Source organism: Vicugna pacos, chromosome 14, assembly GCF_048564905.1.
Source record: "Vicugna pacos chromosome 14, VicPac4, whole genome shotgun sequence".
NCBI classification, from domain to species: Eukaryota; Metazoa; Chordata; class Mammalia; order Artiodactyla; family Camelidae; genus Vicugna; species Vicugna pacos.
In genome coordinates, this window is record NC_133000.1 from 73,835,040 (window position 1) to 73,862,748 (window position 27,709).

General features: G+C 46.1%; 2 protein-coding genes across 8 annotated transcripts in view; one reads left to right on the forward strand and one right to left on the reverse strand.

The window, feature by feature from the left end:
- UPF3A (UPF3A regulator of nonsense mediated mRNA decay) overlaps window positions 1-4,457 on the forward strand; it is a 35,391-nt gene extending 30,934 nt beyond the window's left edge. For 2 of the 4 annotated variants that reach the window (XR_012080153.1, XR_012080155.1), the window contains 2 exons: window positions 491-560; window positions 4,122-4,457. The gene's annotated coding sequence lies outside the window, so the exon portion shown is untranslated. The remainder of the gene's footprint in view (window positions 1-490; window positions 561-4,121) is intronic. The other 2 variants (XR_012080154.1, XR_012080157.1) reach the window with 1 other exon arrangement.
- CHAMP1 (chromosome alignment maintaining phosphoprotein 1) lies at window positions 308-9,701 on the reverse strand. 4 transcript variants are annotated; one of them, XM_072976616.1, is made up of 4 exons: window positions 9,544-9,701; window positions 7,503-7,605; window positions 6,148-6,259; window positions 308-3,862 (listed from the first exon to the last, which is right to left on the reverse strand). In XM_072976616.1, the coding sequence occupies exon 4, from the start codon at window positions 3,833-3,835 to the stop codon at window positions 1,355-1,357; it is 2,481 nt and encodes an 826-aa protein (XP_072832717.1). In that variant the 5' UTR covers window positions 3,836-3,862; window positions 6,148-6,259; window positions 7,503-7,605; window positions 9,544-9,701; the 3' UTR covers window positions 308-1,354. The 4 variants fall into 4 exon arrangements, with proteins under 4 accessions (XP_072832717.1, XP_072832720.1, XP_072832719.1 ...); XM_072976619.1 differs by having other exon boundaries at window positions 7,503-7,633; XM_072976618.1 differs by lacking the exon at window positions 9,544-9,701 and adding an exon at window positions 9,416-9,521.
- Window positions 9,702-27,709: the final 18,008 nt, after the last annotated feature.

Consider the following 27,709-nt stretch of genomic DNA (forward strand, 5'->3'; position numbering starts at 1 on the left):
ATTTAAAGTATATGGGATGATGTGTGTGTAGGTTATATACAAACACTACATGATTTTATGTAAGGGACGTAAGCATCCACAGAGTTTGGTATCTGCAGGGGGTCCTGGAACTAATTCCCTGTGGATACCAAGGGATGACTGTGAACACCCTAACTTACCTATCACAGAACTCTGAGAAAGCAGAGCTGAGAAAATGCTGCTCCAGATATCAAAATTAATATGCTAAAACCAAGAGGAAATAGGAAAGAATAATTGGATTTGGTAACATACAATGAAAATTACACAAAAGGAAACACACACCTGAAGATGTTGCTAACATCAAAGTCTTTGTTTTTAATTTGGTTGATACACATTTGACAAAAAATTTTAGAATAAAATAACCCATGAACAGGCACAAGGTATTTACAGTAACAACTCTGAAAAACATAAAACTGATGTATTCTTAAACAGCAATGTCTATTTATAAAATTTTTTGTTGTGAATCTGGAAGACTTTCAGTTCCTGCTCATCACCCTGGTCTGAAGCCCCAACAGATGGTGCGTAAAGCCCTGGAGGAGGAGGTATGGCTCGTGTGCATTTGACAAGTAAGGGTCATCTACTGGCGTGAGCTCGCAGGGAAGTGAAGGGCCAGAATTTGGGGTTAGGTACAGAATGGAAGACTCCAAAAGAAACAACCAAGGGTGAGGCCTAAAATCACACTCAGGCTTCCCAGTTTCCTATAGGAGAAGGCTGCAAACTATTTTTTTAACTGACTCAACTTCCCCCTTGTAGCAGAAAATCAGCAACCCTGAGATCCAATTTTCCATAAGAGCAATTAAGCATCTAGAAGTGGTTCAAGTTTTATAAACTAATTTTACATGATCCAATAAAAATCTTAAAATAACTTTTATGATCTGAAAATACATTTAAGAGAACAAAATTTCTGAAAATTTTCATCCCTAATTCTTAAACATTCCAACTAATGATTTCCATTGCCTGAAATTAGTTTCACAAAAAAAGATGTACTTTACCTAGATGTCTGAAATTGAGTATGACTTGCTCTTGATCATTAAATGGAATGCCTACCTCTTCAAATTCAAATACACTGAAAAGAAATTGAAGAAATTTTACACATCCGGAATACACAATGTGAATGTACTGACTTACAAGATAGCCACATAAATAGAGACCAAAAAAAAAAACAAAACAACAAAAAACCCAAATGCTCATTCTTTGTAACACTACCGAGACAATTAAACACAGTACATTATACACATCAACATCTACTGATTCAACTAGGCTATTTAACTACACTTTCAACAAATGGTTTCAATAAACAACTCTGTGGAGCACATATTCACACTATGTTTAAAAATCAAATCTGCTGTTCCTCCAGTGGAGGTTCAAGAGCTTCCATTAGCTTTTTATTTGCCTCTTCATTATGCCGGCTTTGACAATGAGTTAAATGTTTCTTAAAGCCTCTTGGGAAATTTGATTCAAAATTACAACGTGGACATTTAAGTAAACTTTGCCCATGAGCTGCTACATGATTCTTAAGGAGAGATTCCAAAAGAAAAGCCTTTCCACAAATTGTGCATTTGTAAGGGCTGTGGACATTATGCTTATTAACCAAATGATGCAAAACAGCACCTTTTTTCATAGCACGACAGCAACAAATTTTGCAGTAATACTTTCCTTTTCCACGTTTCATGTATTTCGCAATCTCTTCTTCAGAGATAAAAGCTTCTTTTTCTTCAGTAAACTGCAGAACGTTCTTGGACTGCTCTGGACTAGTCATGCCCATTTTGTTCTCTTTACTAAAATCAATAGACTCCACATCCACCTGCTCTTGGTCACTGCTTGACTCTTGGCCCTTGCTGTCCATCGCATCCAAATCTGTCTTTATATACTCACTACTACTAAGCTCAGCATCCGAGTTCTCCTGGTTGTCTTTCTTGAGCTTCTTTGAGGAAGGAAATAAAGTGTCTTCTAAGAGTTTCTTAGGTGTAGCTAGTAGTTCTTCCTGAACCAGAACATCACACTTTTGATCATCTATGGCATCTGTCTGTAGTTCATCACCAAGCTCAACTGCCTTCTGAGATTCTGAGAAGATAGCAGATTTGGGAAGTTCGGGGAAAAGGGTATGTTTCCGGGGCTCTGGAAAAAGAGCACGTTTTCGTGGTTCAGGAGAAGCAGGAGGGGCTGTTTTGGCAGGCTCGGAGAACAGGGCGGGTTTTCTAGGCTCAGTATCAACAGAGAGAACAGGCTTCCAGATATCAGAGGCCGCTTTAGGGGACTCAGGTGGCCCAGAAGGACCTGGTTTCCGGGCCTCAGGGAAGACAGGTTTCTGAGGTTCAATAAAAAAGGAAGACTTCCATAGATCAGGGGAACCACCACGGGAACTTTTCTGGGGCTCAGGAAAATCAAGTGAAGCAGGAGAAGTTTTCCGCTGATCAGGAGAAAGCTTCCAAAGCTCTGGAGACCCTGAGGGCTTTCTGAGCTCTGGAGATCCTGCTGGACTTCGGATCTCTGGGGACAGTGGTGGGCCCGGTTTGCGAAGCTCAGGAGATAAGGGAGGTCCTGCTTTACGGAGCTCAGGAGACACTGGGGGAACTGTCTTCCAATGTTCAGGTGACAAGGTGGGAGTTGTCTTTCGGAGTTCTGGTGGGCCAGACTTCCATGACTCAGGAGATGCAGGGGGAGACTTCCAGGAACCAGGTGAGACTGATGAAGACTTCCAGGATGTGGGGGCTGGTTTCCAAGGTCCAGGTGATATAGAAGGAATTGGTTTCCAAGGTCCAGGAGACACAGATGGAGCAGGTTTAGCTGGCTTCCAAGGTCCTGATGATGCTGAAGGACTGGATTTCCAAGACCGTGGGGACCCAGGTGGCCCTGGCTTCCAAGAACCTGGTGACACAGCTGGAGCCGGTCTCCGAGGCTCTGGGGAGACAGCAGGGAATGGCTTCCAAGGTTCAGGGGACTCAGAAGGGGAGAGCTTCCTTGGCTCAGGGGAGACAGTCCGGGCTGGCTTCCGAGACTCTGGAGATGCAGTTGGGGACGGTCCCCAAGGTTCAGGGGAGGCAGCTAGAACTGGTGACTCTGGAGATGAGGCTGAAGGTGGCCCCAGTGTTTCTGGGAAATGGGAGTGCTTCTGAGGTTTGGGATTAATAAGAGTAGCCTTTACTGGCTCAGGAGATACAGGAGCAAGTTTCTGTGGTTCTGGAGAAGGAACAGGCACTGGTTTCTGGGATTCAGAAACTAGAGGGACTGGTTTTGGAAGTTCAGGAGAAGAAATAGGAGCAGGTTTTGGAGGCTCAGGAGAAGGAAGAGAAGGTGTCTGTGGCTCAGGAGAAACAACACGGCCAGAATTCTGAGAGTCCAGGGAAGTAAGAGCGGGTTTTGGTGATTCTGGAGACGTAACTGGGCCAAATTTCTGTGTTTCTACAGAAAGGGCAGGTATAGGTTTCAGGAGTTCTCCTGAATTAGGGGGCATTTTCTGGTGTTCAGGAAGAAGAGGGCTTTTCACAGGATCTGCTTCTTTGTTTAACTGATTTTTTGGTTTCTCACTCCATTTCTCTGGGGCTGCATGTTTGGATGTGATGTGATAATATACATTAGAGTACATCTTGCTGGTGAAAAAGCATTTATGGCAGTGAAATAGCTTTGCACTTTTCTGGTAGAATATCATTTTACCTAACCCACCAGCATCCATTTCATCACAAAATTCCGGATGGATGGTACCCATGTGGATTTGTACATTTTCATAATCTGTGCCTCTGAAACTGCAGTGGTCACACTCCAAACGTGCTGATGGTTTATGAAGGTCCTGGAATACTTCCATTTTTCTTTCTAACATACACGATTATATTCTCTAAAAGCAGTGCTGCAATAAAGTAGAAATAACTTATTTTCAGGGAACAAAATTTTGAATAAAAATACTGTTCTAGTCCTTTCTATACTTGTATCATCGTAAGCCTAGAATGGCACATGCATTTATTAGATGATAGCTCTATAAAGATTTTGAAGAGAAAGGAGAAATGTCAGTAATTTTTTACTGAGTTCCAGGAACTCTGCTAGTTTTACAAACATTATCTCATTTAATCCTCCTAACAATATAACTCACACAGTATTTTCATTTACAGATGAAGAAACTGATGTTCAAAGAAGTGACTTACCCAGGTTACAGGACTACCAGTGACCCAGGTCTGACTCCAGCATTATCTACTGCATGTGCCTTACACTTTGACTCTAAAACCCTGAATCAACAAAGTGTCAGCACACAAAGCTGAGTAAATATGAAAGTTAAAGTTAGGCTATTAAGGCTCAGTAAGAAACCTTAGATCCACTTCAGGAAGTACTTGTTAAACTAAATCTAACTATGAAAAGATGGCTTAAAAAAAATCAACGTATCTTGTAATGTTTTATCCATCCTAACCTATTTTTATCCATCCATTTAATAAATCATTTTGTGTCCCGTGCTTTTCTAAGCACTTTGTGTTTAAAGGGGTGTCTTACAATATGGTGCTTACTTGAGCTGGGGAGGTGAGATTGCAGAGGACAACACAGAGAAGGCTGTCAAGGAAAGGCACTCAAGCAGAGGTCTTGAATGATGTGAAGGAGTTTGCCAAGCAAAGGGCAGTTCTGGTGGAGGAAAATTAAGGCAAGTTGCTTGCCAGAAAATGAGACTTTTAACCTTTTAAGTGAGTCTTCTTAGGTGGTAAAAGTAACAGAAGCTCACGGTTAAAAACACACTTACTCACACAGTACCAGATACACACACAGTATCACTACCCAGGGGAAGCCACTGTACTTATGTGTCACTGAAGACATGTTTATCTTTACAAAAGTGCACAAACTTTTACACAAACGAGATATTAAACATATTGTTCTGCAATACGCTTTCACTGAAGGAAGAAAAGGTGCCTGTGGCTTAGGAGAAACAACAGGACCAGGCTCCAGGGAAGCAAGAGGAACATGTTCTGGTGATTCTGGAGACAAAACTGGGCCAAGTTTCCGTGTTTCTATAGTAAGGGCAAATACAGGGTTCAGGAATTCTGCTGAATTAGAAGGCATTTTCTAGGACATTTTTACATACAGAGTAAGCAGTTTCCTTCTTTGAATTTAAGGGTATTCCTGAAGGGGGAAAAACCCAGAAATGGATTACATGGTTCAAAGGCTTTTCGCAACAAAAAACTGGTATTTTACCAAACTCTCAAAAAGTTGCTGTACTTTTATATACTAACCAATAGTGCATATGTGAAGAACAATTCCCCAACTCCCTGGTCGACAGAGTATCATTACACTTCTAATCCTTGCTACTTCTTAGGTGAAAACTGATGTCTCACTATTGTTGTAATGTACTTTTCTTTAATGAGAAAGGCTAATAAGCATTTTACCTTATTATTCATGTGTATTTATTTTTCCAGGATGTGCTTTGCCTATTCTTACTAATTTGTAATAGCCCTGCATATAAAAGAAATCAGCCTCTATATGGAAAATACCTTCTCACTTTACCATGTCTCTCGACTGTAAATTTTTTTTTTACTATGTATAGGTGGTTTACATAAAAATTAAAAACTTAAGTGTTTTCCTTATGACTCTTTTAAATTATGCTTTCACACCCCATTATTTTGTAAATCACTCAATATTTTTCCTGATAATAACTTCATTCTTCTTTTATTTATACATTTGTATCTTTCATCCATCTGGGATCCAGTATGTTTTTGACCTCAAATGGATAGTTCAGTTGTCTCAATACTGATTACACTGAGCTATGATGTTCTATTAGCAATGACTAACTTTCATGTATGATTCCATTCTGGACTCTAGTCTATTCTCCACCATTTCCATCTGGGTGTTCTTAGCATGGGAATCCAACAACTGCTAAAACAGATTCTGTAAGTAACATTTTTAGCACATGTTCATACATCATTACATATATGGGTGTGTATACCTTTATAGAGTTTTTCCTCAAGAACTCCACCAAGCACTTTTCAAAAATATACTCATCATAAAATACTCTCTTAAACATCAGAAAGTGAGAAATGATAAAAGTACACAAAAATATATGCAAAGCAATGCTGGCAGAGTATCACTGAAATCCAGGACAAGTAGTTTTAGAATGGGGAGGGAATGAAAAAACAACATACTTTTCCCTAGTAGACTTACCAGATGTCTTACTAGAAGTCTTACAAGGGCAGAGAAGTCTACATGGCTTTTTGAGTAAACCACAGACAATAGCCTGCAGTACATCAAGAAGGACAAAGATGAGAAGTTGAACCTGGAAAAAAAATAGAAGAAGGGTAATCAGAATTACTTCTCTGTGGTAATTTGTGCCCTCTGTAATAGACTTCTGCCTCTTCCTCTCACTGTCCTGCCCCTTCCAACAGTGAGAGGGGTCCAATCCAATAAGCCTGGACACTAACTGCAATGAAAGGACACCAAAGGCTACAGTAGATGCTATCCATGACTATCAAATTCCATGGTAATGATCCACTATGTAATACCTAACCCTAACCCAGTCAAACTTTCTCAAACCCACCATCTAACTTCAGCTGATGTGACTGGCATCCAGGAGACTCCTGCCATGACTACAGGCTATTCTGTCAATTATCCATGCACAGCAGAGCAGCAAATTAACACACAGTGGAGGAAGGGACAACATACCAATAGGATCAAGGGGCAAAGAGGGAAGAGGCTTCTGCAAAAGGGAGGGATGGTAGTGCTTCATGATGTCTCATGAAGACTGGGGAACTGATCTTAGATTCCCAGAATTGTAAAATTAGGAAAGACCTGAACTATTGTCTAGCCTGAGTCACTGGATTGTAGGGCAGAAGACCTCAGAGATCATGTACTTTAAAACTTCTATTTATAGTGAAGGGAACTCAAACCTAGACATTAACCACCTTGCTCAAGATCAGGCAGATAATCAGCACCTGACGAAGGACCAGAAAAACGTTCTGCTATCTATCCAGGTTCTTACTTGTGTATCCTGACCAAACGAATACAATGGGATTACTAAGATCTTGAAAAGCCAGTAAATGGGCCACATTCAACTAAATGAAATTTATCAAACATCTGGAATCCAAATATCAATTGCAGACTATAAGACTAGAGTCTGCACTGGGCAGAGTATCCCAGTGGATTACTGCCTCCAACTGAATAGGAAGGATACTTTAAGAAAGTCCTTAGCACTAGGAATATGCAAAAGAAAGCAAATATAATGGTAGTCAGTCTTTAAGAAGATGTCATTTGTGAGCAGAGACTTAACTTCAAAAGAGGAAGAATTTCAGATTAACCTATAAGCTGTCCAAGTGGAAGCCAGCAGGAAAAGAGACTTCAGGTCAACCTAAAAAGTTTTACAAATATCTAAGCATGGACTAGAATGAGTTGCTTTGTTAGGTAGGAACCGTCCACAATTGGAAGCCAATGGTCAGTAAAGGACTGGAAGGATCCTCACAGGACTTAAGTCCAACCTTATTTTACAATCAACACAAAACTCATGCTGGGGGAGAGGGACCAACCTGTCAAAGATCACAATAAGTAGGTCACAGGAAGCTGCAGAAGCCCCTGGTTTCTGCTTCCAGATCTCTGTTGTAAGACAACGATGTCTCTCCCATGGTGACGCTGGAAAATTGAGTCCAGAATTCAACTGCTAGGTGAGACACTAAGATTACTTCCAGCCTCAAGATTACAGAAGTTTTTTTCCTAAGTGTCAGGGCTCCTAAGCCTAACTATGAAAATAGCTCTACATTGTTCAGATTAATAAAAATTTCTTATCTTACTTTTCACCTCTACAGACAACGTTGTCTCTAAAAACATGTTTTAATCATGAGTGTTTTGCTACTCCATCATCCTGTATTTTTCAGTGAGGATAGCAGGTGATATCACACCTATTTCCATCTCCCATTCAACTTCTTCCTTAAAGTCTAGCACTACCAGTCGTCTTCTAAAACATTTTGACACACAGCTCTTAAATGTAAAAATTTGCTTAGCAGAGCATGTTGAAAGCTAATTGGGTCCCACTAGTATGTACACACTAGCATTGCTCTTCACCCTCGCTGGTTTTCTTTTAAAATTAAACTTTATTTCTTAGAGCAGTTTTAGGCTTAAGGAAAAACTGAACAGAAAGTTCTCTGTTCTCATGTATCTCCTTTCCTCCCTTGCACACCCTTCCTATTATTAACATCCTGTATTAATGTGGCAGACTTGTTAGAGACGAATATATAGTTACTGTTAACTAAAGTCCACTTTATACAGGGCTCACCTCACGTGCTGTACAGTTCTGAGGGTTTTCACAAATGTAGTGTCATGTTCTCTACCATTACAGATTCACACAAAGTAATGTCACTGTTCTAACAATTCCCCGTGCTCCTCACAACCACTGTCTCTGTAGTTTTGCCTTTTTGTATACACTTTCTAAATTGTGGTAAAATATAATATTGACCATTCCAGCCATTTTTAAAAGCATAACTGAGTGGCATTAAGTACATTCACAATGTTGTATGACCACCACCATTATCCACTTCCAGAACCTTTCATCACCATAAACAGAAACTGGACACTCATTCAACAGTACCCCTTTCCACCCCTGTTTGCCTTTCTGTCTCTGAGCGGAATCACACACCTGTTCTTCTGTATCTGGCTTACCTCACTGAGTATGTCTATACCGCAGCATGCATCAGAATTTAATTCTTTTTTAAGGATGAGTAAAATACCACAGTTTATTTCCATTCATCTGTTGATAGTCATTTAGACTGTTACCTCCTTTAAGCTATTCTGAATAAGGCTGCTGTGCACACTGGTGTGCAAGTATCTGAGTCCCTGCTTCCAATTCTTCAGAGTCTACACCTAGGAGGGGAATTGGTGGATCATATGGTAACTCCATGCCCAAATTTTGAGGAAGTACTACACTGTTTTCCACAGGTGGTGGCCGCACCATTTTACTACCCTGCCAGCAACGAACGAGTGTCCACTCTTGTTTTCAATAATAACCGTATCAGTGGCTGTGAAGTGGTATCTCATTCTGGTTTTCATTTTCGACTTTGAGGGCTAATGAGCATCCTCTGATGTGCTCACTGGCCATCTGCACGTCTTCTTGGGAGAAATACCCACTCAAGTCCGTTGCCCATTTTAAAACCACTTTTTGTGGTTGAGCTGCAGGATTTCTTTACATCCTCTGGACACTAACCCCTTATCACACACACGATCACACTCGTCCCACGCCAGGGGATGCCTGGCTGAGTTTTAAATAGCAACGACGACAAAAGCCCACGCAGACGAGGGGCAGAGAAAACTGCCTCCGGGCCAGAACGCAGAACATGCCCGCCCGGCTGCGTGAGGTCCCCGCTCCTCGCGGGGTTTCAGACAAAACGCTTCCTGCCTCTGACGGGGTGACGGAGGGCCTCCCACCCCGGGTCTGGCGGCCCAACCCTGCCTTGGCCTCCGGGGGAGCGGTCCTTCCGCCGGCAGGCGGCCCGGCCAGGCCCCTCCTCGGAGGCCGTCCCCGGCTTCCTCGGGGCTACAGTCCGGATGACGCCCCTCCCGCCCGCCCACGCTCCTCACCGGTAGGCAGCGGGCGGCGTCCAGGCGGGCGAAGGACGGCGGGAGGCCGGGCTCGCGGCCCCGGGCGGCTCCGCGAGGCCCTGCGGCGCGGCGGCCTCCCGAATGGCGGCGAGGCGCAGGCGCGGGTTCTGGGCGCGCGAACGTGCGCGCGGCCACAGAGCGGGCGGGCGGAGGCTGACGGGAAGCGAGTTTGGCGCCGCGCGCCCTCCCACGCGGACCAATCAGATCTCTGGACGCGGGGACGTCGCTTTGCGGAGGGAACGTCGGCGGGTCAAGCAGTCCGCTAGGCCCCCGGAAGTGATGCAACTCCCACCCGCCCCACCACGGGCCTTGCGGCCCCCGCCCGGACATGCCCGGAAGTTCCTGCGAGCCGCTGGGGCTCGGTGTGGGTCCGCGATACTTCCGTGCGGGCTGGGCGGGCCTCGGCCTTGTGCCTCCCCCTGGGTGGAGGGGCCGAGCCGCAGCCTGCGGTCCCTCGGCTGCTCAGGGTCTTGGATTTGCTTGTTTTTCGGGTCCTTTGAGGCTAACATCTCCGCGGATCCCAAGCGCCCGGCCGAGACGGTGCTGCGCCAGGAGAACAGCTGGCGCGTGGTCGCTGTGTGAGCCAGCGGCCTCCACTCTGCCTCCGTTGCAGGCATCTCCGGTCTCTCCCTGTGGTTTTTGTTTTATCCTCACTTTCACCCAAGTTTAAGATCTTGCATCCTTTTAATTTCTGTAAATAGTCTTAAACAGTAACGGGTGCATGCTAGGAAATTTGCGAGTTTTTGTTTTTTAGCAAGGTGATCCATAATTTTGACTTAACAGCTTTAAAAGAAAACTTAAAATTAAAGGCTTAAAAATTTTCTATTATCTTTTACCTGAGCTCCGTGGACTCCTCCCCGATGGAGGCACCTGCCTGGAATTGAAGGGCGTACCTGCCCAGGTTCACGGTAAACTCACTGGGACGGGAGGGGAGTGGGTGACGGGACTGCAGATAAATGAACACCATTCACCTTACCCAGGCAAATGCTTCCCGTCCTCCAGGGCACAACTCTGAAATGAACTCTTATCTCCTGGCTGAAAATTTGTTAAAAAAAGAAATGCTGAAACCCTGTTGAGAAATACAGGGGAAAGACACAAACAGCGTATTTACAAAAGAAGACCCACATGTCCAATAAACAGGAAAACCTTCAGCTTTAATAATAAGAAAAATGCAAATAAAAACACGATTTAAGTGGCAGGTTTGAACGTAGACATGAGATTTTTAAAAATTGAAGTATGATTGATTTGCACTGTTGTGTTAATTTCTGGTGTACAGCATATTGATTCAGTTATACACAGAAACATTCTTTTTCATATTCTGTATTATGGTAGGTTACTACAAGATGCTGATTATATAGTTCCCTGTGCTTTACAGTAGTGATGCAGGATGTGGGGCATGAGGAGGGCTGAGTCCCAGGTCTCGGTTGAGCCCCTGGGATGTGCCCTGCCAAGTGTGGGTCCTTGGCTTTGTGCAGGAAAGAATTCAAGTGCAAGCCACTGTTGAGTTAAGGTAGATTTATTTAGAGAGATACATACTGCATAGAGTATAAGGCAAGAGGCAGGCAAGGAAAGAGTTGTGGGAATTGGGTGTGCAGGTTAAAGTAAAAGTAGGTACACACTCCATAGACCGAGGGCAGGCCCTCTCCAAAGGGGATAGAAAGGGCAAAGGAACACTAGGCGTGGTGTTGTCACTTTTTATGGTCTCAGTAGCTTCACAAGCCTTCGGGTGCAATCAATCTAACAGCCCTGGGGAAGGGGCTGGGATTCCCAGGGATTGGGCTACCGTGCATTCTTTGGCCTTTTGCGGCTAGCCTTGGGTCTGTCATGGCACCTGCGGGCATGTTATTTGATCATGCTGTTACAATGAGCGTATAATGAAGCTCAAGGTCTATTAGAAATCAAACCTCTTAATCCTCAAGGCCAACTAGGAGGTGAATCTTCCACCATTTTGGTTGCTGTCATTCCTTGAGTGGCTGTGCCCTGCCCTCTTCCTTCCTGTCTCAGTAGGACCTTGTTGCCTGTTTTATATATAGTAGTATCTGCAAATCCCAAACTCCTAATTTATCCTTTCCCCCGCCCTTTCCCCGTGCTAACTGTGTTTGTTTTCTGTCTGTATGTTTCTGTTTTGTAAATAAGTTCATTTTTGTTTCAAATGGTATTATTTTATTCTTTTTATTGCTGTGTGATATTCCATTGTGTATATATGCCATATATGTATAATATATATATAATATATATATATATTATATATATGTCACATCTTTATCCAGTCATCTGTCGATGGACATTTGGGTTGTTTCCATGTCTTGGCTATTGTAAGTAGTGCTGCTATGAGCATTGGGGTGCATGTGTCTTTTCGAATTAGAGTTTCCTCCAGATATATGCCCAGGAGTGGGATTGTTGGATCATAGGGTAAGTCTGTTTTAGTTTTTGAGGAATCTCCATACTATTTTCCACAATGGCTGCACCTAATTACATTCCCATCAGTGGTGTAGGAGGGTTCTCTTTACTCCACACACCATCTCTAGCATTTATTATTTGTGGACTTTTTAATGATGGCCATTCTGACCAATGTAAAGGGATACCTCATTGTAGTTTTGATTTGCATTTTTCAGTTAATTATTGATATTGAGCATGTTTTCATGTGCCTATTGGCCATCTGTATGTCTGCATTGGAGAAATGTCTGTTTAGGTTTTCTGCCCATTGCTTGATTGAGTTGTTGTTGCTGTTTTGTTGTTGTTGTTGTTGTTACTCAGTTATTTGAGGTGTTTGTGTATTCTGGAAATTAAGCCCTTGTCAGTTGCATCATTTGCAGATATTTGAGATCTTTACTTTGAACATCAGGTTTTTCTTTTAAAAGAACTTGTGAGATCATTAACTATAATATGAAGTTATGTTGTGAAATTAAGTTTGGGCATATATGGAGTTCTGTAGTTTGTATTTGAAGGTCTTGTAATAATTTTATTGAAAGTGTTGCTGTTGTATCAGCATCACCAGAATAACTTGCAACCCTTTAATGTTGTTATTCGTGAGGCCACTTCCTGGAAGGCAGTTTAATTTATCATTCCTATCACACAATTTCCAGTTAAAGAACAGGTTAGAGCCCAAGACTGGTAGCAAGATACCTGTTTTTATTTCTGTATTTGGTGAAGATGAGATGTCTTGGAGGAATCTGTCAGGGAAACATGAGTGTACAAACATGTACTTGTTCCTTTGCTTTATCTGCAGAAGGGGGACCCTTCAGTCTAGAGGTGGTTGTGGAGTGTGTGGATACCTCTGGGTTCCTTTTCTTTATGATGCCTCTGGGGCCTTTTTACCTTCTGTTGTGAAATTCACTGTTAGAGATAAGGCTTGCTGTGGATGCAGGCTGTAATTTGAACTGGTCCTTTACTTTGTTTTCTTAAGTGTTCAAATGAGTTGATTATCCCAACTGAACTCTGAACAAACCTGTAGCACTGTGCAACTTTTGGGGGCCAAAATCTAGATTGTGATGGGGCAGTAATTCTGGATCTTTTTCATGGGTGTTTTCTTTATAAATATACAACAAAATAACAAAACACCGAAAGACCTTCTTCCATTATTTTGAATCGAAATTACGTAAGCAAAGCTATTGTAGTAATAGAATATGTAAATACTTAAAGGTGAATAATGCAAACAAACTCTCAATTATTGAAATCATGCCCTTTTAAAGCTTCTCAGTACTTGAAAGCAACCAAAGAAAGCAGAAATAACTCACAAAACCCAGTAAAATGAGGCCTTACAGGCTTTCAAACTAGGTCTAGTTTAAGGTTTTTATTTAACACGTTTCTTAACAACTAATTTGGGTGTTTTCTCAACTTACGGTGGATTCCAGGTGCCAAACCTGAAGAAGGGAGTGAATGGGTGGAAGCAAGTGAGCTACAATTGCAGCAGGAAGTGACAGTCTAAACAGCCTTTGTGGAGCAGGACCCCAAACACCACTGAAGTGGCATTGGGCTTTGTCATATGTGTACATAGAGTAACAGCATTGAGCCTCTGCACATACTCCAAATCTGCACAGAATCACAATGGCACACCCATTGCACATTGTTAAATGAAGTGGCCAAAATCAGACTGACTTCTGGCAGAAAAAAGGCAATTTTTCAATTCAAACTAGTGCATTAATATGCATTTCAAGAAATATAAAAATGATTGAGACATAAATTAAGGACTGTTTCTCTTACACAAGCTGCTTCCCACATAGGACACCCACCTCCCTCCATCCTTCTCCCTGATGACAGTCTGGACCCTGCATGTCCTGAGAAGGAGGAGACTGAGGGGGAGGCTGGCCTGTCCTGCCCGCCTCCTGGGGGCCACTGGGCCTTGAGGTCTGGATGCTTCCAGGTACGGGATGAACTTGCCACTGCCCACCGGAGCCTCCCCCTTCTGAGATTCAGGAAATAAGAGGACCCACTGAAATGAGCCCATCCCCAGGATCTGTTGCAAGTCCACTCAGATTTGCCCTCCTGACCCTAAACTAACACCTGCAGGAAACAGCCTGCGATTCCCCTAAAGACAGTGTTCTGCAAAGTTTCCACAAGACTCCTTTCTACCCTATTCTGAGCAAAATACTGGTCAATCCACACTGCCGTCCCTCCCTGAGCAGACTGGGAAGCTGAGGCTTTGAGGAGCCAAGTGACCACCCAGAAGCACAGATGTGGGGCCACGGAGTGGAGTCTGTGCCCACCACCTGCCCAGGGTGGCCCCCAGCAAGTTCTACATCCTCCTTCTGAGGGGTGCCAGCTCACAGAGCCTCCTTTTAGGAGGATTCGCTTTGCAGAACCTTCTCTTCAGCAGGACTCATGTTACAAAATCTTCCTTTAATAGGATTCATCTAATAATCCTGTTTTTAGGGTCATCCAGGAGGCTTTTCACCCTAAAGTGGGTTCTGCCTCATTCACCAGGGCAGCTTTCCTCGTTCACACTCCTGCTTGTCCACTCCAAGCTCAGACCCAGAAAGGCCCCTCAGGCCCCAAGCCCCATGGCTCTGCCTGGGTCCCTGCTCCCCTCCTGCCTGGTCCCTCCCTTCCAGGTCCCCTATAGGGTCACCAGGAGCTTCTACCCACTGAAGCAGGCTGTCTGCTCTGCCCTCTGGAAGCCTCTGCTGTGTAGGGTAGAAGAAACAGGAGGTACTTATGGGGCCACCCTCATACAGCACAGCAGCCAGCACCCCACCTACTGACCTGGTCAGTCTGGATGGGCCTGGGCAGGGCTCAGAGACCTGGAACATCTCCTGGTCCTCATCTCATCCCAGCACTGCCCATGGGTGAGTAGTTAAACAACTGTGCCAGCAGCAAAGTGAGGATGCTTGTTCGCAGGCTCCTCCCAGGATATGGAGCTCACCTGGCCAGAAACCCAGCAGCACACGGGGTTCACATGGGCGGGCACTAGGAGGCCTGGGGTGTCTGAGCTCAGCAACCAGGGAAGGTGGGGCTGCCTCCTGGGGTGTGGGGCCAACAGGATCACAGTCCTCTGAGGGGCCTGTTAGCCCCAAGGTGAGAGGGGGATACAGTGGTTGGGCAGAAGCATCTGGCATGGGAGAGGGGTCCAGGGTGGAAGGGGAGAGGCTGGGTCAGGGCAGGTGGGTTATAGCAGATCTTGTGCAGGGGACTGTGGTCCTGATGGAAGCAGCTGAGAGCCAGAGAGGGGTTGCTGTCAGGTGCTCAGCTTCACTCTCCTGTTCCTTTGTAAAGCTGCTGTGTCAGAGTTTGAAACACTACCAGGAGACACCTGAGCCCAGTGCTGCTCAGGCTTCATCCAAGAGGCTCAGGTGGAAAACAGAACCACGGCAGGCCCCACCCATGTCCCAACAGGGACTGAACCCCATCAGGGCATCAGGCTCACAGACTTCAGGAGACCCTTGCCCTCAGGACTGGTCTCCTTGCTCTTACCTGCTGGTCAGAGATCCAGGTACCCCGTCCTGGCTCCACCCTCTAGGGCCTGGATTCTGGGACAGCTTCTGGGTAGTGCAAGATCCTCATGCTCCTTTACCTTTCTGGGGGTGACAGTGTCTTTAAAACCTGCAACCGGCTGATTTTGGAAGTCTGAGTGTTTCCAGCAGGTATAGGGGGAAGGAAAGGGTGTGAAGTTCTTAAATCTGCAGGGTCTTCCAAGAGTAAGTACCTGTGCCTTCCCCTATCCCAGTCTATTCCCCACACCATCTGCCCAGGAAGCTCATATCCAGGAGTGTGAGGCTCTCCCCTTGCTTATCTGTGACTCCCCAGTCCCACAGCGAGGAGCCTGGCTCCCACCATCTGCCCTTTGTCAACTCATTTCTCTTTTGCAGGTTACATGCACAGTGCTTTCAGAATTGTTAGCTACTACACCCCAGAAAGAATTGTATAATACAAAGTCCACAGTTTATCAATGGTCCATTTTGCCTTTGTAGAATAAGTCTGTTCATTTCCAAAGTTAACTTAGATCAGCACCTTTTGCCCCACCACCGACTGAGATTTTTCCACCTTTTTCCAATGCAGTTAGATTCTGTCACAGTTTGTGTTCCATCCTGTGACACTCCTGCACCCTAAACAACTAAATTTGAATAGATTATGATTGACCTTTGGGCTTCGACATACACATAGTGACAGGTGTCCATCCTAAAATATCACATGGAATACTTTACCCCCACCCCCACTCCATGATCAGCTCAAGTACAGTTTTGCCTTTTCCATAACTGTCATAAATGGGGTCCTACTGTGTGCAGCCTCCTCAGACTGGGTTCTTTCCCTTTGTAACATACAAGTGAGATTTACCCGTGTCTTTCCGTGGGTTGATGGTTTCATGTCTGTTGCTGAGGAGCATTCCATTGCGTGTGTGTGGGAGGGAAACCAGTTTTCCCTCTCCCCTTCTATGTTCTTGGATGAGACTATGAAGGAAAAGCCCAGCTGGGCTAACAAGCTAAGTCACAAATCTAAGTGCAACAAGTGTCGGATTACTGATCTGAGTTCTGCTGGGCTAACTCATAAATCTGAAGTTTAGTGTCAGTCTATTGGGCTAACGAGCTCAGTCACAAATCTAAGTGTGATAAGTGTCGGTTTACTGATATAAGTTCTGCTGGGCTAACTTGTAAATCTAAAGTTTAGTGTCAGTTTACTGGGCTAACAAGCTAACTCGTAAATCCAAGCTCAACAAGTGTCAGTAACGTGATCTGTTCCAAATTGATAAGCTCCAGTGTACTGATTCCTTGCTTTTTGTTGTTTGAACCTTATTGGCTAATAGCCCCATACTTGTAATTAACCCTATAAAACCTCATGTGCACGTCTTGGAGGTGCTCAGAGCTTCGGAGCAGAAGCCCCTCTGAGCCCGCCGGCGTAATAAATCTGAGTACTCCAACCCTCCGAGTGGTGCTTGTTTCTTGGCTGGCCTGTCATTTCCGTAACATTTCTGGAGGCCCCAGCGAGATACAACCACGCCGGCCCCTTGAGCCGCTGGACTGGTGGCTCCGGCCGACCGGGGGACGGGACTCCGGCAGCGAACGAGGTGGCGCCACCCGACGGTATTCCAGGTTCTCTTTCGTGACGGCAACTCGGCCCCCCGGGTGGCTGGGCTACAACCAGAGCCAGACTCCGTGGAGGGACGGACAAACTCACCAGGTGGCCGTCCGGACAAGGTAGGATCCCCCGGGAGGAATCAGGTCCTGTCCCATTGGACAGAAGAGGAGGCTGATCCCCTCCTACAGGCTCTCCGTCTGATGGTAACTCAGACGGGGAAATCAGGAATCAGGTCAGGAATCAGGTCCTGTCCCAGTGGACAAAAGAGGAGGCTGATCCCCTCCTACAGGAAACAGGATATTGGTATTGGTGGGAGGAATGTTGTTAACCTCTGTGTGTGTGTGTGAGTGAATGAGCGGCCTGTGAAGCATACAATCAGGCTCGAGTTTGTAGCTCCACGGCATTCTGCTACGGAGTTCGAGTGAGTCCCAACCTGCGGTTCCGTGGTGACCTCATACGGCTCAGGGCGGTATCGGTCCCTCAGGGTCCCGATCGGAGTCAGCGGCTTATACTGACCCGCCAAAGCTAAGAGGCACCTTCGTCCCCGCGAGGGGAGCGGCCAGGCGGACGCAACGAAAACCCTCCCTTGTCTTGTCTGAGACACCGGCACAGGGTGGCTACACTGGGAGGGAAAAGGACATAGCCAATGAGTCAACGCCCCTGTGCCCTTGGAGGCTAGGATGCTATTTCTTTGAGAAAGTCTCCTACCTGACTCTGTCACAGAACACCCAAGACTTATTGTTCCCCTACTGAACTGACCCAAGTAGTGCCCCTTTTGCCTAGCCCCAGACACCCAGGATGTAAGTTTAGAAGACGAATTCCTTCAGGACCGGGCTTGCCCAGCCCTGGAGGTCCCTTTTCTAGTCCATTTGTTTTGTCATCTGCCGTCAGTCCCACGCCCCTGATACGTTAGTTCAGAATATAGAGAGGATTTAATGAAGAAAGTCCCTGAAACTGCTTGAGGCCTTGAGATCCAGAGACATCAGCTGAGACTGGAACCCAGAGTCCCTGACCAAGTTAGCCTTAAAACAACTCATAGACCCAGCAAGAGAGCAGTCTCTCTGGGAACTCCGGTGTTTTAAAGAGTGAAGAAGAAAAAGATATAAAGGCTACCTTCCCAAACATCTAAAGCAACAGAACTATTATCCTTAAATATCTAAAAGAATGGGAGGCTCTAAGTCAAAACCCACCACTCTAGACTGCATGATTAAGAATTTCAAAAAGGGGTTCTCAGGAGACTATGGAATTCGAATGACCCCTGGCAGGCTGCGCACTTTGTGTGAGCTTGAATGGACTGCCTTTGGAGTCGGGTGGCCCTCAGGAGGAACTCTGGACCTAGCAACAGTGCGAGCAGTCTATCAAATAATCACTGGAACCCCAGGCCACCCAGATCAATTCCCTTACATTGACTCCTGGCTGAATATCGCCCAGACTCTACCCCCATGGATTCGGTTTTGCTCGAATGGACCTGGGCAATGCAAGATATTAGCAGCTCAGCCAGTCCAAGCCAAAAAGACAGAAAAAAAACCGATTTTCCAGGGAGACGCAGAAGACGAGATATGCCTGCCCCCTCCATATGCCCCCAAGGCACAAACACCTCCAGTCCCATTGGAGACACCACCACCCTCTGTGTCACCACCTCCCCAACCTGAGGACCCAGAGGCAGAACTCAGCCCCCAGCCTGAGCCGGTAGGAAGGAGACTCCGCTCAGCACAAGCCATGAAGCCAGCACCACCGGCCCTCCAAATGCCGCTGCGGGAGACACAAGGGCCACAGCAAGTTGGGGAAGACGGGACTGTTCAGCCTGGGCACCCCGTACTCTAGTACCAACCCTTTAGCACCACAGACCTTCTCAATTGGCGCCATCACACTCCTTCCTACTCTGAAAAGCCACAGGCTATGATTGACCTCATAGAGTCTATCTTCCATTCTCACCGGCCCACCTGGGAAGATGTCCGCCAGCTGCTTCTGACTCTTTTCAATACAGAGGAGAGGAGACGCATTCTCACTGAAGCACGAAAATGGCTGCAGGGCCGAGCCCCTGGGGACACAATAGATGTTGAGGCGTGGGCCATGACACGTGCCCCTGACACCAGACCAGATTGGGACTTTAACACTCAAGAAGGAAGAGAAGCACTACGTGAGTACCGGGAGGCCATCCTACAAGGGCTAAAAGCAGGAGCCAAGAAGCCAACTAACATGTCTAAAACGACCACAGTGACCCAGAGGCCAGACGAAACCCCCACTGACTTCTATGAGAGACTGTGTGAAGCATTCCGAGTCTACACTCCTTTTGATCCTGAGGCCCAAGAAAACCAACGGATGGTCAACGCTGCCTTCGTAGCCCAATCATACCCAGATATACGCCGGAAACTCCAAAAACTGGATGGATTCGCAGGGATAAACGCTACACAGCTGCTGGAAGTAGCAAACAAAGTTTTTGTAAACCGAGAACGGGAAGCCCAACGAGAAGCAGACCAGCGAATGAAGCAGAAAGCCGCGCTCCTTGCAGCAGCCCTGGGGAAAACAGGCTTCAGCCAGAACCCTGCACCACCCCGGAAGAGGGGACCCCAACCATGGATGCCCCTGGGCCGAGACCAATGTGCATACTGCCGGGAGACTGGGCACTGGAAGAGCGAGTGCCCAAACAGAAAGGATGGAAAGAGAGCACTCCCTAAAAGACCTACTTATCAGCTGGAGCCACCAGCCAGTAATCACATCGGACTGGCTGGGGTTAACTCAAAATAGGAGAGACCGGGCTCCCTGCCCCTGGGCCCCCGGGAGCCCAAGGTCAAAATGTTTATAGGGGGCCAACCAATGACTTTTATGGTAGACACAGGAGCAGAGTATTCTGTGGTGACCCAACCTGTAGCCCCCCTGACCAAAAAAAAGGCGACTATTATTGGGGCTACTGGGGACTCAACTGCCCGCCATTTCTGCCAACCACGATCCTGTCAAGTAGGGGGCCATCTAGTGACACATGAATTTTTATATTTGCCTGAATGCCCAATACCATTGCTTGGAAGAGACCTTCTGTCTAAATTGGGGGCACAAATTACCTTTGTCCCCGGGAAACAGGCACATCTGACCCTACAGGGAGAGTCTATGATTCTAGCCATCTCAGTTCCCCGAGAAGAAGAGTGGCATCTGTATGAGAGCAGAAAACTCCAGGAAAATCCTTGCAAACTCCTGGAAGAGTTTCCATTAGTCTGGGCTGAAAATGGACCACCAGGCTTGGCACATAATCAGGCACCACTGGTGATTGACCTCAAACCTGGAGCCAGCCCAGTCAGACAAAAGCAATATCCCATGCCTCGAGAGGCCCACCTAGGAATCCAGAAGCATATACAGCGCCTCAGACAAGAGGGAATCCTAACTGAGTGCAGATCTCCCTGGAACACACCGTTGCTCCCAGTGAAAAAAAGCAAAAGAAACAGATTATAGGCCAGTGCAGGACTTACAAAAAGTAAATAAAGTAGTCACTACAATACATTCAGCAGTGCCAAATCCATACACTCTTCTGGGCCTCATTCCGGCAGATGCCAAATGGTTTACATGCCTAGACCTTAAAGATGTTTTCTTCTGTCTTCGACTCTCACCTGTGAGCCAGCCCATATTCGCATTTGAATGGGAGGATCCCCATACAGGAGAAAAAACTCGACTGACATGGACACGTCTCCCCCAAGGCTTTAAGAACTCACCCACCTTGTTCAGAGAGGCACTAGCCGCAGACCTTGTAAAATTCCCTGGGGAAACATTGAACTGTACTCTGCTCCAGTATGTGGATGACTTGCTGTTAGCCAGCCCCAGTGAAGAGGACTGTTGGAAAGGAACTCGAGCCCTCCTAGGGTTACTCCAAACAACTGGGTACAAGGTCTCATGGAAAAAGGCCCAGATCTGCAAAAAGACAGTCAAATACTTGGGATTTATTATCTCAGAGGGACACCGAGCCCTAGGACCAGAACGAAAACAAGTTATTTGTGCCATACCCAGACCGGAAACAAAAAGGAAACTGAGAGAGTTCCTGGGCGCAGCTGGGTTTTGCCGGATCTGGATCCCCGGGTTTTCAAGAATAGCCAAGCCCCTCTACGAAGCAACTGCTGGATCAGGAAAAGAAACCCTCAAATGGGAAACTAAACAAGAAAATGCCTTTAGGCAATTAAAGGAACTACTAACCCAAGCCCCAGCACTAGGCTTACCAGATGTAACACGAGAGTTTAATCTGTTTGTACATGAAAGAGACCAAACTGCTCTTGGAGTCCTAACTCAAAATGTGGGGCCATGGCAGCGCCCTGTGGCTTATTTATCTAAAAGACTGGACCCTGTAGCATCAGGATGGCCACCCTGTTTACGGGCCCTCGCTGCCACAGCCCTCCTGGTCAATGAGGCAGACAAACTCACACTGGGACAGACTTTAAATGTAAAAGTGCCCCATTCTGTGGTGGCCCTGATAAATGGCCCAGGTTACAAATGGATAACTAACACAAGGATGACCCACTACCAGGGGCTTCTATGTGAAAATCCAAGAGTCCGTCTAGAGACTGTGCAAACCTTAAACCCAGCCACATATTTGCCTGAAGGGGAAGGGCAGCCTGACCACAACTGCGAAGAAATCGTTGAAGAGGTGTATGCAAGCAGGCCTGATCTAACCGACAAGCCCCTGCAAAACCCAGACCTGGAACTTTTCACAGACGGCAGCAGTTACATGCAAGATGGACAACGGCGAGCAGGTTACGCTGTAACAACAACCCGAGAGGTAATAAAGGCAGAGTCCCTCCCCCCAGGATGGTCTGCTCAGCGAGCAGAGATCTGGGCACTGGTCCAGGCACTAAGGGAAGGGAAAGGAAAACGAGTCAATATATACACTGATTCCAAATATGCATTTGCAACCTTGCATGTACATGGAGCCATCTATAAGGAGAGAGGACTTTTGACTGCTGGGGGAAAAGAAATCAAAAACAAAGAAGAAATTTTACAGTTACTGGAGGCAGTATGGGATCCAAAGGAAGTGGCCGTTATTCACTGTAAGGGACATCAAAGAGAAAATGACCCTGTGAGCCAGGGGAACAGGCTAGCTGATCAAAAGGCAAGAGAAGCAGCCGCCTGGGAACACTCAGTAATTAAAGTTATGGCAGCGCCAGAGCTACCCACTGCCCCAGAATATAGTCATGATGAAAACAAGTGGACACAGGCTGAACGAGGAGAGAAAAGAAAGGACGGATGGTGGATCATGACGGATGGAAGGGTTTTCATCCCAGAACGACTAGCTTATCGTTTAGTCCAACAACAGCACGAAGCCACACATATGGGAAAAACAGCTTTAGAGGCCCTCTTAAAGCGATATTTCCTAATTTCTCGTCTCCCTACTCTATGTGCATCAGTTTCCCAACGCTGCTTGCTCTGTGCACAAAACAATCCAAAACAAGGGCTCACTGGGCCAATGGGAATACAACGATATGGATTGGCTCCCTTTGAAGATTTAGAAGTGGACTTTACTGAACTTGGGCCCAGTAAGGGATATAAGTACCTGCTGGTTTTCGTCTGCACCTTCACAGGGTGGGTAGAGGCCTACCCCACCAGGACAGAGAAAGCAAGGGAAGTGACAAAGGCTCTTCTCAGGGATGTTATCCCTCGATTTGGAATGCCTACCTCCATCGGGTCTGACAATGGACCCGCCTTTGTGTCAGAAATTGTACAGCAAGTGGCAAAGGCACTGAGCATCCACTGGAACCTACACACAGCATACCGGCCTCAAAGCTCAGGGAAAGTAGAACGAATGAACAGAACTCTAAAACAAATTATAGCTAAAATTAGCCAAGAAACCCAGCTTCCCTGGGTGGACATTCTACCCCTGGCTCTGTTGCGAATTAGATGCACCCCAAGATTTAATATTGGGTACTCTCCCTTCGAAATCCTCTATGGGCGACCGCCACCTTTAGTCAGGATGAGAAACCCCACCCCAGAAATAGGAAATCTAGGGCTCCACCAACAACTGTTGGGACTAGGAAAAGTACTACGAGAAGTTTGGGGTTGGGTGATAGAGAAAACCCCCATTTCATTAGGGGTTCAAGTGCATCCCCATAAACCAGGTGACCAGGTATGGGTGAAGGATTGGAAAAAGAAACCTCTCAAACCAACATGGAAGGGACCATATTTAGTGGTATTAACTACTCCTACAGCTGTTAAAGTTGCAGGAATCGTCCCTTGGATCCACCACTCCAGAGTCAAGAGAGCAACTGCACCTCAGACAGAGGGTCCCTGGAAAATTGAGAGTGTCCCGGGAGACCCGCTCAAGATCAAGATCAAGAGGGACCAGAAAAGGATCGATGAGCCCTGCTCTAGCCACACCCGGAAGCTGGCTAGTCAAAGCACGGCCGAAGCCTGAGGACCAACGAGCCCTGCTCTAGCCACACCCGGAAGCTGGCTAGTCAACGCATGGCCGAAGCTTGAGGAAAGCCCAACGCAGCTGTTAAATATATTTCTTTTGTGCTCCCTTGCCTCTTTCCTTGTTTTCTATACCAGTCTGCGTACTAGCAGTGGGGCTAGCTAGCGCCACCCCACCTGACTGGAACATAGGCCATAAAATCCTGATAGCTATTTTATATCTTCTTATAATTAGTGCCATCACCGCAGCATCATGTCTAAGATAATCATAAGGCTGATGTTACTAATGCTAATGTCCTCACTCTCCTTGGCTGTACAGTGCACCTGCATGGAACCGGGTGACAGGTGGTCCATATACCGGCCTGTATTTTCAGCTTATACTTATCAGCCGAGTCAATGCTATGACTCCGCTTCAGAGTGCACATATCAGGGAAAATCCTACTGGATTGGCACAATTAAGGCTTATTATGTATCTAGCATCAAATGCTATGGCACACCCGGCAAGCTGGTGTGCTGGACCAAGCAAACACATTATGGGATGAGTGATGGAGGGGGCGTACAGGACCAGGCACGCCGGCAAGCAGTCCAACAAGCAGTCCAGAGGCAACACCGGAAGTTATTACCTACCCGGAAGCCAATAAAACTTCCATCTTTAGCCGAGCCTCGGGATCTGGATCCACAAATAAATGGGCTGTTAGCCGCAGTCCATGGGATTCTCAATCATTCCAATCCAGACCTGGCTAAAGATTGCTGGCTATGCTTGCGTCCTGGCCCCATCCAGCACCTGGCTTTACCTCTGACAAACCTCACTAAGACTTTCACCACAACTCATAGCGATGCCGTTTCTACCACTAGGAGTTCCAGGCTGAACTGGATACAGCTCGCCTACAAGGCACCAGAATGTTATTTCAACAATGGAACTAATCCTTTAGAGGGCAATCTAACTATAAATCAATGTATTAAAACCTCTCACTGTATGGGTCTAGGGTGCCAACCCACACAAAGATGGTGTTCTAATAACGGGACTTATTTTGTATGTGGTGAATTTGCCTACCGGTGCCTCCCTGCCAGATGGGCAGGGTTATGTGCTTTGGCTTATCTCACTCCCCGAATGGACATTATGCCTAATAATCAAAGTCTGCCCATCCCTGTCATAACTCACCAGCATCCACGGAGAATAAAACGAGCTATACAATTGATCCCCTTGCTAGTGGGGCTCGGAGTGGCAACAGGGGTAGGCACAGGAATCGGGGGCATCGCCTCTTCCTCTTATTACTATTATCAGCTTACAGGTGAATTCAGCCACGATCTCCAACAAATAGCAGAAACCCTGGGAACTGTGCAAAATCAGATTGACTCTCTCGCCGAGGTGGTCTTACAAAACAGGAGGGGTCTGGACTTACTCACGGCCAAAGAGGGGGGACTATGCCTCTTTCTAAATGAAGAGTGTTGTTTTTATGCCAATCAATCAGGAATTGTCAGAGGGATGGTTCAAGAGTTACAAGACCGAGTGGAAAAAAGAAAACATATTTTAGATAAGAGCCCATGGACAGGCCCCTGGGGCTGGACCTCCTGGCTGGCACCGTTCATAGGTCCCTTACTCCTGATTTTTGCAGTTCTGCTGTTTGGGCCCTATGTCCTAAACTTCCTGACCCGCTTTGTCAGTGAGCGGATAGAGGCTATAAAACTTCAGATGTTAGCCTCCAATTATGAGCCCCTGCAACAGGTAAATGATGATGCTTACTCCAACAAGGGTTGTGAAAGCATCAAGAGGGGGGAATATGAAGGAAAAGCCCAGCTGGGCTAACAAGCTAAGTCACAAATCTAAGTGCAACAAGTGTCGGATTACTGATCTGAGTTCTGCTGGGCTAACTCATAAATCTGAAGTTTAGTGTCAGTCTATTGGGCTAACGAGCTCAGTCACAAATCTAAGTGTGATAAGTGTTGGTTTACTGATATAAGTTCTGCCGGGCTAACTTGTAAATCTAAAGTTTAGTGTCAGTTTACTGGGCTAACAAGCTAACTCGTAAATCCAAGCTCAACAAGTGTCAGTAACGTGATCTGTTCCAAATTGATAAGCTCCAGTGTACTGATTCCTTGCTTTTTGTTGTTTGAACCTTATTGGCTAATAGCCCCATACTTGTAATTAACCCTATAAAACCTCATGTGCACGTCTTGGAGGTGCTCAGAGCTTCGGAGCAGAAGCCCCTCTGAGCCCGCCGGCATAATAAATCTGAGTACTCCAACCCTCCGAGTGGTGCTTGTTTCTTGGCTGGCCTGTCATTTCCGTAACAAGACCCCCCCTCCAATAAGACAGACTATAGGGAGAAAAACAAACAGATTTAATAACATGTGTACCTCCTGTGTACAGGGGAGGCACTCAGGACAACTGGGTCTCTCTCTGAAATGGCCAAAGGTATCACCTTAAATAGGATCTTCAGCTAAAAACAGAAGCAAGGCCTTGGGGAGGGAGGAAGTCGGTTAAGGCAGGTTATTATGAAAGCTCAGTAAACAAGGATGTGTTTGTTATGCAGATTTAAGTCAGGACTTCTCGACTGGCAAGAATTAATTGAGGTTTAATCAGCCCTTTATTTCTGGTACAAAGAGGGACACACCCTTACAAATGTAGATTTTCCTAAGAAATGTAAATATTGCTCCCAGATGGGCAACCTCTACTCAGTTTTCTGTGATTTTTTTTTTTAATAGTTAGACCAGACTAATGCTTTGCCAAAGAGGCCTATTTTGAGGTGGCTTATTCTGCTCCTCTTGACATGCATGTACCCCAGTTTGCTTATGCTTCATCTAGTGAAGCACATCCTGATGTCAAGTTTTTACCCATTATGAGCAGAGCTGCTGCATATAACTGCATCCCAGTTTGTGTTTTGACATAGTTTTTCAAAGCAGTTGCCTAATTACTGGAAAGCAGGCTTGTTGGATCCCAAGGTGAGACTTGTTTAGCTTTGGTAGACACTGTCAAAGTGTCTTAGGAAGTGGCTGTGCACACATCCCACCAGCAACGAGGGAAAGCCCTGCCGTTTCCCACCACCTGCAGTGCTATTGTGTTTTTGCAGTTTAGCAGTTCTGACAGGTGTGCCATGTTACCTTGTGATTTTAATTTGTAATCCCTGAACGATGTATGAGTCTGAGCGTATTTTTGTGCGTTTATGTACTATCTGCATGTCTCCTTGGACCCAGGGTCTGTTCAGATCTTTACCCATTTTCATGGGGTTATTTTAGAGTTCTTTGTTTATTATGAATCCAAATCATTTATCAGATACATGTTTCATAAATATTTCTCACAATTTGTGGCTTGTCTTTTGGCTTTCTGAATAAGGGCTTTCAGAGTAGAGATCTTTATTTTATAAAGTCCATTATCATTACTTTTCTGTGGATTGGCTTTTTGTGTTGTGTGTTAAAACTCAAAGGGCATAATCTATGTGACCAAACCCAAGGTCATTTAGAATGTCTTGTTTATCTCTATAATTTTGATAGTTTTGGATTTTAAATGGGTAAAAATAAATTTGAGAGAATTTGTTGTAAGTTGTAAAGTTTGTGAGAAATTACGAATATTTGGCTCTATTTCAGTTTGAATTTCCAGTTTAAAGGACTGAGCGGAGCCACCCTTAGGCAGCCCACCCCCCACCCCACCCCCGCTGGCTGTGAGGGCGGCTGGGTCTGCACTTTTCCATTGGCTGGCAGGGCCCGCCTCCCGCACCTGTGTTCTGTCTGAGGACTTGGCTTCCTGCGCAGCTGACTGGAGCTGCGTCTCCTCTGGACCTGCTGGGGCTTCAGGACAGCCGGGGGTTATGCTCACACTGACTGGAGCCCAATATTCTCAGGACCCAGCAGGAGGTTCTGCACTGAGGGAGAGGTGAGAAGAAAGGACAAGTGAGGGAAAATGAGGGGAAGTTTCCTGTGAGGGGCTGACTGCTGAGGGGAGTCCCTGCTCAGAGGCCCCAGGAGAGGAAGGGCTGGATGTGGGAAGCCACAGGTTTTAGTCAGGTTTTGTGTGTGGTGTAGAGTGTGCCGTGTCCTTCTCTGGTGTGTGGTGTCCAGTTTTCCCAGCGCCATTCGTTGAGGGGACTGTCCTTTCCCTGGCGCAGGTTCCTGGCTCCTTCCTTGGGAATTAATTGACCACATATTCCTAGTTTTATTTGTGGGCTCTCTATCTGTTCCATGTCCCTGTTTTTGTGCCAATTCCACACTTTTTTTTGGTGACTGTTTCTTCATAACGTAGTGTGAAGTCAGGGAA

Excerpts from the sequence above, each read along its gene's own strand:
- CHAMP1 (XM_072976615.1), bottom strand. The coding sequence starts at position 3,835 with ATGTTAGAAAGAAAAATGGAAGTATTCCAGGACCTTCATAAACCATCA.